The 10,163-nt window shown below is 40.5% G+C and overlaps 1 protein-coding gene across 2 annotated transcripts in view; it reads right to left on the bottom strand.

Annotated features, from left to right (window-relative positions):
- Positions 1-1,383: 1,383 nt before the first annotated feature.
- Positions 1,384-10,163, bottom strand: part of LOC126267296 (glutamyl-tRNA(Gln) amidotransferase subunit B, mitochondrial) — a 138,598-nt gene continuing 129,818 nt past the window's right edge. For both annotated transcript variants that reach the window (XM_049972372.1, XM_049972373.1), the window contains one exon: positions 1,384-2,311. In XM_049972372.1, the coding sequence (XP_049828329.1) occupies positions 2,090-2,311 (222 nt within the window). In that variant the 3' untranslated portion in view covers positions 1,384-2,089. The remainder of the gene's footprint in view (positions 2,312-10,163) is intronic.

The following is a 10,163-nucleotide window of genomic DNA, read 5'->3' as shown; positions in this document are numbered from 1 at the left end:
GGCTGATGAGTTCCAACGATTCTTGTAATGGAACTTTAGTGAATAGAGATACCATGTCGAAGCTCACCAGTATGTCAGATTCCTTAAGCGCAAAGTTGTTGGTGCATCCAAGGAAATTCATGAAGTTACGGATATGGTGTGTACATCTCCCAACGTAAGGGCTAAGCAGTTGTTTGAGGTGCTTGGTGAGAAGGTATGTTGGGGCCCCAAGTGAGTAATCTGCTGTTTGCTGCTGAACAGCTAGAAGTCTTCCCCTTACATAAGATGACAAAAAATCTATGTTAATATGTTTGAGCTGAAAGGTGACACTAAAGACTTTCAAGATTTTACAGACTATAAATGCAAAGGATATGCTACACATACAAGGCTTGCACTGTTGTATACAGTAATTGTTGGTGCATTAGCTGTTATTCCTTTCAAACTGCTAATGAGATCAGTGCAAGTAATGTTATATTTAGCCTTTGCAGGTCCAAATATAGGTCATCCTAGAATACAGCTCAATTGTGTGGGACTCATGTCAAATAAAACTAATGGGGGATATTAAAAGCATACAGGCAAGGGCTACATGAATAGTTACCTACTTCAGGGTATGTTTGACTAATGGGAGATCATCACAGGGACCTGAACTGGCAAGTGCTTGAAGACAGATTCTAACTATCAAGAGAAATCCTATTTACAAATTTTTAAAAACCAGTTTTAAATGGTGAATCAAGGAATGCACTACAAAGCCATACGTATTGCTCCCATAGTGATCACAAGACTAAGATTAGACTAATTAAGGTGCACAAAGAGGCATTTAAATAATCATTCTTTCTACACATCACATGTAAACAGACTGGGAAGAATTGTAATGACTGGTACAGCAGGAAGTATCCTCTGCCATGCACTTTATGATCGTTTGTATAGAATGGATGCAGATGTAGAAATCTAAGGCCTTGATTTTGTGCCCACAGTGAAAAGGAGAGGTTAAGAAAACAGTGGCATTATCTTTAGCAAAGTTCAAGGAAGCAATCTGAAAGTGTGATTCATGATTGTACAGAATTATTTATTTCAGTTTTTCCTTTGTTGGCTGCTCATGTTTCACACTATGGTTTAACACAGACATGAACAGTTCATCTACCATCAATCCACTTGGACTGACTCCTCCATCTCTTCCAGGTGGGGTACTTTGAGGCCTGTTGTGTTGTAAAGAAAAAAAGTGGTACTACTTTTCCTGCAGCTGCTACAATTTCTGTTATAGCTACAAAAACAGCTCACACAGGATTCATTATCTAATCTATTTGTTTCTTCTCTAAGGTATGACAGACATTCAGTACTCAACTTGTACAGATACATACATGTATTTTTATTAATGAGGTATGTTGAGAAAATATGACACACTGATAATTGTCATCAGACTTTTAATTGAAATCTTTAGAAAAAATAACATTACAGATAAGTTTACAGCATTCATCATATACTGTACAAATCTGAAAGTACACACACACACAAATATTATTTAATTCTAATACTCTTGCTCACAATAAAATATAATTACAACTTGATAATTACCGGTTTCAGTTGACACAACCATCCTCAAAGCTATAGAAATAATCAGAAAAATTCCCTTTCAGATAACATGGAAACCCAACAATACTTAAATACATATATTTTTATAAAGACATTAAAACAAAAAATAGGAAAAAACATACCACACTTACACTAGAATGATATTTTGTGGTTAATGCTGTACTGTGGTGGCAATCTGAGTGTAATCATGATATGATTTTTTTAAACATGTTTTATTACTTCTATAAAATGTACATTTTTTAAAAAATATTGTTATGTTTCCACATTAACAGAAAGACAATATTTCTGTTTATTTCAATAGATCTGAGGATGGTTGCTAGTCAACTGAAGCTGGTAATCACCAAGTTGTAATTACATTTTACTGTGATCGAGACTATTAAAATTTGTTTGAAATAACACAGATTGCTGTGTCTCCATCACCCAATGATGTCAGGTCTTACAAACATACACCTGACACACACACACACACACACACACACACACACACACACACACACACACACTCTGTGCTGAAGAAACCCTACTCCTTGTCTAGCATTGCCTTAAGCTGTTGTTCTACTAGGGACATTTTAACTCTTTCATTTGTTGACCTTGCAGCTTCTCCTAATAAAGCTTTCAGTACTTTCTTCTTTCCATTTTTGTACTGTTTTACTAATTTAGGATTTTTTAATATCACATCTCTGCAAATCTTGTTGATTTCATCTGGATGTATTATCTGACTCCATTGATTTAAGTTGACAATCTGAAAGAAAAAATACTGTTTTAAAAAAAATACCCTAAAGAGCTGGAAACACACCAGTATATACATATATTACGAATTAATAAACCATAAGATACAGGAAAATTAAAACTAAGATAAGTACAAAGTTTAGTTTTTTCCCCTCTGTCAATGTAGTAAACACTGCCTTGTCAAATTCTCAGAGATAAAGACAGGCTAACAATGTACAACTACTGCTGATACGACGACATAAAAATAAATACCTATAGTCTTATATTTTGGAACAACTGGTTCTTTAACAGCAGAGGAAAGAGGAAATGGTTGAAGATGGGACAGGTTAGGCCAAGATGAATTCAATTTGGATCACAAAGGGAGGCAAAGATGTTTTCTTCAGGTTACCTGCCCTTGAAGGTTATGTAATGTGGAAAAGTTATGTCCTTCTTAAACATCTATTTACTCAATAAAATGTTCTCACTTTTGGGAGCATCTTTACACAAATGATACTGGATTGAATTCTCTAATACCATGCGTGAAATGCATGTCCCCATTAACCTGCAACTGAGAAAGCTGCCTAATAGGTCTGCATTTTGTTCTTTAAAGAATGAAGTTCCTCATAAGTGTTGCACTACCTTCTTGCCAAATAATATGTAGAATGCTTACATATAAGTGCTCACTCAGTATTAATCAGTGGAGCAGTGAAACTGATCATGATGCTAAGAAGTCTTGTGTATCCAAAGTTATATTCTTGTATGTCTTTCCTGGCTGAGACTGTGCATTTTGTAACATTCATCATTTTAGTTATGTGCCTCCACAAATTGTTTGAAGCACAATTATTTTACATAAAAGTTTTTCATTTTATATTCTTTGAATGCATAATTTTGGGTTAGTAAGCATTGATGATATAATTATCTGATAGCACAACGGTGATTTATTTAGGACTGTAAGTTGCTGATGTGTGAAATGCTGTATTTCTTTTTGATTCATTTTGATGTTATAAATACATATCGTCTTATGTTTCATATATGTTGTAGTATCATCATTGGTAATTACAGTTGATCATAATAATTAAATAAGTTTTTTTTGTGAAGAACTTGCTGAATAGCAGTATAGGGGAAAGGTGACACAGATACGGCGTATGTATAAGAATTAAACAATATTTTCACAAACCTGTATAAAATTTAATAGTGTAAAGTATACTCTTCATTCTGTTGAAAACACCAGTGCCCAGTTCCTCAATTTTCAAAACATAAACTGTTGTTGTGACATGATAGTGCACATATTTTAGCTGAATGACGTCAGTAGGTAGATGTACTATCTACAACAACAGTGAACCCTTTTGAGGCACAAATGATTGCTATAGGAATGAGTTCAATTTGGACAAGATCATACAGCCATTAACAGTTAAAGTAGGCTGTGAAAGAAACAGAAGATAGTTGGCCAGGCAGGTAGATAAATGACCATTGATGTACTAGTGAAAACCACTCTGTCCAGAGCTGCTATTCTAGAATCGATTTGTTGTAATCACATGAGCTGACAGCAAAACCAGCCAAATTCAAGGGAAGTCTTACAGAAGGTGTTTCAATCAAACCTCGTAGAAGTTCACAGCAATGCTTATCGAAGACAGAACATTAGAGAGGTTATAAAGGGATGACTTTACGGCACATCTGAAACAAAGTAAAAACAAAAGTGATCAGAATTGTTGTATACCTCATCACTACCCCTGCCAGGTTGTCCACCACTCTGTCATAGAGGTATGTCAATGTCCCTATATCAAGGCGAGGCCAAGAGTGACGAGAACTTCAGTGGTTCTCTAGATGTCACCAGTGGTGACCACATTATTTTGCCACATCTAATCACAAGTGCTAATCACATACAACAATGACATCACCCTGCTTACAGATTCAATGCGTGGAGCATTCATCATTTCCTGCAGCATCAGCCAAGAGTACAGATTTACTGTAGTGATCAATTTTGTTTTATACCTCATGGCTCAGTTCGCCAGCAATCCAGCAGAGCTCATCATCAGTGGAGCCAAGTGTTCAGGATTCCTCAATAACCAGCAGTTTATCATTGGAAGCCAGGAGCCTGTCTTCACCAGTTCTCAGTCAGAGGGGATCAACTACATAGACCAGAGCTCACATTAGCAAAAGTCAGAAGAGAGCTGCCACTGGGCCAGAACTTACCACCCACAAGTACACCACCAGCAAAGATAGGGCTCACTAAAACCTGGGCAGTGACACAGTAACTTGTCTCTGGATGGTTGTCTATTTCTGGAAGTGACTGTTCATTTATGGAATTTAGTTCTGCACCCTGGACAGATTCACAGGTGTTTTATCTGAATTGGATGTATGTTATGTGAGTGTTGCAATAAACGAATGTTCATGTACTTGTTCTAATTACTTATAAGTAGCGGTTTTGCAGAATGCATACAACAAGAACGTAATTACAACCACTCCAAACACCTAAAAATGCTTGAGCTGAGTGAGAGACTAAAGCAGAAGGATCTACGTTCTGATGCATATGAAAGTGATGATGCATGACCAGATGGGCTGTGGAGAGCTACCTGTGGATTGATGAGCACAGGGAACTGAGGGTCAATAACTCATCACATTGGAAAGTGAAATCTACAAACTTCAGTATCAGCTGACATACAGACTACACTATAAAGAGAACTTTTGCCATCGCTATTAGTTTAGCCAATCTTTTTATGAACACTGATGGTTCTGTGACCAAGCCTGTGACACAGTAATTAAAAGTGTTACTCCTAAGCTGAAACTTTGACACAGACTAGAAAAATTGCAGACAGAATGATTGTTGTTGTTGTTGTTGTTGTGGTCTTCAGTCCTGAGACTGGTTTGATGCAGCTCTCCATGCTACACTATACTGTGCAAGTTTCTTCATCTCCCAGTACCTACTGCAACCTACATCCTTCTGAATCTGCTTGGTGTATTCATCTCTTGGCCTCCCTCTACGATTTTTACCCTCCACGCTGCCCTCCAATACTAAATTGGTGATCCCTTGATGCCTCAGAACATGTCCTACCAACCGATCCCTTCTTCTGGTCAAGTTGTGCCACAAACTTCTATTCTTCCCAATCCTATTCAATACTTCCTCATTACTTATGCGATCTACCCATCTAATCTTCAGCATTCTTCTGTAGCACCACATTTCGAAAGCTTCTATTCTCTTCTTGTCCAAACTATTTATTGTCCATGTTTCACTTCCATACATGGCTACACTCCATACAAATACTTTCAGAAAAGACTTCCTGACACTTAAATCTATACTCGATGTTAACAAATTTCTCTTCTTCAGAAACGCTTTCCTTGCCATAGCCAGTCTACATTTTATATCCTCTCTACTTCGACCATCATCAGTTATTTTGCTCCCCAAATAGCAAAACTGCTTTACTACCGTAAGTGTCTCATTTCCTAATCTAATTCCCTCAGCATCACCCGATTTAATTTGACTACATTCCATTATCCTTGTTATGCTTTTGTTGATGTTCATCTCATATAGTCCTCTCAAGACACTGTCCATTCCATTCAGCTGCTCTTCCAAGTCCGTTGCCGTCTCTGACAGAATTACAATGTCATCGGCGAACCTCAAAGTTTTTATTTCTTCTCCATGAATTTTAATACCTACTCCAAATTTTTCTTTTGTTTCCTTTAATGCTTGCTCAATATACAGATTGAATAACATTGGTGAGAGGTTACAACCCTGTCTCACTCCCTTCCCAACCACTGCTTCCCTTTCATGTCCCTCGACTCTTATAACTGCCATCTGGTTTCTGTACAAATTGTAAATAGCCTTTCGCTCCCTGTATTTTACCCCTGCCACCTATAGAATTTGAAAGAGAGTGTTCCAGTCGACATTGTCAAAAGCTTTCTCTAAGTTTACAAATGCTAGAAACGTAGGTTTGCCTTTCCTTAATCTTTCTTCTAAGATAAGGCGTAAGGTCAGTATTGCCTCACGTGTTCCAACATTTCTACGGAATCCAAACTGATCTTCCCTGAGGTCGGCTTCTACTAGTTTTTCCATTCGTCTGTAAAGAATTTGTGTTAGTATTTTGCAGCTGTGGCTTATTAAACTGATAGTTCAGTAATTTTCACATCTGTCAACACCTGCTGTCATACTCTTCACGCAGTATCGTATCTCCCATTTCATCTTCATCTACATCCTCTTCCATTTCCATAATATTGTCCTCAAGTACATCGCCCTTGTATTGAACCTCCATATACTCATTCCACCTTTCTGCTTTCCCTTCTTTGCTTAGAACTGGGTTTCCATCTGAGCTCTTGATGTTCATACAAGTGGTTCTCTTATCTCCAAAGGTCTCTTTAATTTTCCTGTAGGCAGTATCTATCTTACACCTAGTGAGTTAAGCCTCTACATCCTTACATTTGTCCTCTAGCCATCCCTGCTTAGCCATTTTGCACTACCTATTGATCTCATTTTTGAGACGTTTGTATTCCTTTTTGCCTGCTTCATTTATTGCCCAAGGATTTCTACTAGCCCCCACCTTTTTACCTACTTGATCCTGTGCTGCCTTCACTACTTCATCCCTCAAAGCTACCCATTCTTCTTCTACTGTATTTCTTTCCCCCATTCCTGTCTATTGTTCCCTTATGCTCTCCCTGAAACTCTGTACAACCTCTGGTTCTTTCAGTTTATCCAGGTCCCATCTCCTTAAATTCCCACCTTTTTGCAGTTTCTTCAGTTTTAATCTACAGGTCATAACCAATAGATTGTGCTCAGAGTCCACATCCGCCCCTGGAAATGTCTTACAATTTAAAACCTGGTTCCTAAATCTCTGTCTTACCATTATATAATCTATCTGATACCTTTTAGTATCTCCTGGGTTCTTCCATGTGTACAACCTTCTTTTATGATTCTTGAACCAAGTGTTAGCTATGATTAAGTTGTGCTCTGTGCAAAATTCTACCAAGCGGCTTCCTCTTTGATTTCTTAGCCCCAATCCATATCCACCTACTACATTTCCTTCACTCGAATTGCAGTCACCCATGACTATTAAATTTTCAGCTCCCTTCACTACCTGAATAATTTCTTTTATTTCATCATAGATTTCTTCAATTTCTTCGTCATCTGCAGAGCTAGTTGCATATAAACTTGTACTACTGTAGTAGGTGTGGGCTTCGTATCTGTCTTGGCCACAATAATGCGTTCACTATGCTGTTCATAGTAGCTTACCCGCATTCCTATTTTCCTATTCATTATTAAACCTACTCCTGCATTACCCCTATTTGATTTTGTGTTTATAACCCTGTAGTCACCTGCCCAAAAGTCTTGTTCCTCCTGCCACTGAACTTCACTAATTCCCACTATATCTAACTTTAACCTATCCATTTCCCTTTTTAAATTTTCTAACCTAGCTGCCCGATTAAGGGATCTGACATTCCACGCTCCAATCCGTAGAACACCAGTTTTCTTTCTCCTTATCCTCTTGAGTAGTGCCCTCCTGGAAATCCGAATGGGGGACTATTTTACCTCCGGAATATTTTACCCAAGAGGACACCATCATCATTTAATCATACAGTAAAGCTGCATGCCCTCGGGAAAAATTACGGCCGTAGTTTCCCCTTGCTTTCAGCCGTTCGCAGTACCAGCACAGCAAGGCCGTTTTGGTTATTGTTACAAGGCCAGATCAGTCAATCATCCAGACTATTGCCCTTGCAACTACTGAAAAGGCTGCTGCCCCTCTTCAGGAACCACACATTTGTCTGGCCTCTCACCAGATACCCCTCCGTTGTGGTTGCACCTACGGTACGGTTATCTGTATCACAAAGACAAGCAAGCCACACCCCACCAACAGCAAGGTCCATGGTTTAGTAGGGGGCCTAAGGTTCTGAGGATTCCTTGAAGCTCCGCCTGGACATCAGGAATGGGATTACCTTGGCAAACTTTGTATGTAGAGTTGTCTGAAAGCTGACGCAGTCCCTCAGCCACATACTCCCGACGATCAAGTACCACGGTCGTGGAACCCTTTCACCTGACTCCATCAAACTCCTGACCCCACTGACACCTCGCACTCCTACCTTCTACCTACTTCCTAAAATTCACAAACCCAAACATCCTGGCCGCCCCATTGTAGCTGGTTACCAAGCCCCTACAGAACGTATCTCTGCCTACGTAGATCAACACCTTCAACCCATTACATGCAGTCTCCCATCCTTCATCAAAGACACCAACCACTTTCTCGAACACCTGGAATCCGTACCCAGTCTGTTACCCCCGGAAACCATCCTTGTAACCATTGATGCCACTTCCCTATACACAAATACCCCGCACGTCCAGGGCCTCGCTGCAATGGAGCACTTCCTTTCACGCCAATCACCTGCCACCCTACCTAAAACGTCTTTCCTCATCACCTTAGCCAGCTTCATCCTGACCCACAACTTCTTCACTTTTGAAGGCCAGACATAACAACAATTAAAGGGAACAGCCATGGGTACCCGGATGGCCCCCTCGTATGCCAACCTATTTATGGGTCGCTTAGAGGAAGCCTTCTTGGTTACCCAAGCCTGCCAACGCAAAGTTTGGTACAGATTTATTGATGACATCTTCATGATCTGGACTCACATTGAAGAAGAACTCCAGAATTTCCTCTCCAACCTCGACTCCTTTGGTTCCATCAGATTCACCTGGTCCTACTCCAAATCCCATGCCACTTTCCTTGACGCTGACCTCCATCTGTCCAATGGCCAGCTTCACACATCCGTCCACATCAAACCCACCAACAAGCAACAGTACCTCCATTATGACAGCTGCCACCCATTCCATATCAAACTGTCCCTTCCCTACAGCCTACGCCTTCGTGGCAAACGAATCTGCTCCAGTCCTGAATCCCTGGACCATTACACCAACAACCTGAAAACAGCTTTCGCATCCTGCAACTACCCTCCCGACCTGGTACAGAAGCAGATAACCAGAGCCACTTCCTCATCCCCTAAAACCCAGAACCTCTCACAGAAGAACCCCAAAAGTGCCCCACTTGTGACAGGATACTTCCCGGGACTGGATCAGATTCTGAATGTGGCTCTCCAGCAGGGATACGACTTCCTAAAATCCTGCCCCAAAATGAGATCCATCCTTCATGAAATCCTCCCCGCTCCACCAAGAGTGTCTTTCCGTCGTCCACCTAACCTTCGTAACCTCTTGGTTCATCCCTATGAAATCCCAAAACCACCTTCCCTACCCTCTGGCTCTTACCCTTGCAACCACCCCCGGTGTAAAACATGTCCTATGCACCCTCCCACCACCACCTACTCCAGTCCTGTAACCTGGAAGGTGTACACGATCAAAGGCAGAGCCACGTGTGAAAGCACCCACGTGATTTACCAACTGACCTGCCTACACTGTGATGCTTTCTATGTGGGAATGACCAGCAACAAACTGTCCATTCGCATGAATGGACACAGGCAGACAGTGTTTGTTGGTAATGAGGATCACCCTGTGGCTAAACATGCCTTGGTGCATGGCCAGCACATCTTGGCACAGTGTTACACCGTCCAGGTTATCTGGATACTTCCCACCAACACCAACTTATCAGAAACTCCGGAGATGGGAACTCGCCCTTCAATATGTCCTCTCTTCTTGTTCTCCACCAGGCCTCAATCTCCGCTAATTTCAAGTTGCCGCCACTCATACCTCACCTGTCATTCAACATCATCTTTGCCTCCACACTTCTGCCTCGACTTACATCTCTGCCCATACTCTTTGCCTTTAAATATGTCTGCTTTTGTCTGTGTATGTATGGATGGATATGTGTGTGTGTGTGTGTGTGTGTGTGTGTGTGTGTGTGTGTGTGTGTGTGTGTGTGCGAGTATATACCTATCCTTTTTTCCCCCTAAGGTAA

Source organism: Schistocerca gregaria, chromosome 4 (genome assembly GCF_023897955.1).
Source record: "Schistocerca gregaria isolate iqSchGreg1 chromosome 4, iqSchGreg1.2, whole genome shotgun sequence".
NCBI lineage: Eukaryota > Metazoa > Arthropoda > Insecta > Orthoptera > Acrididae > Schistocerca > Schistocerca gregaria.
Note: the sequence above shows the minus strand (reverse complement) of the source record. Positions and strands in the feature narration are given on the sequence as shown.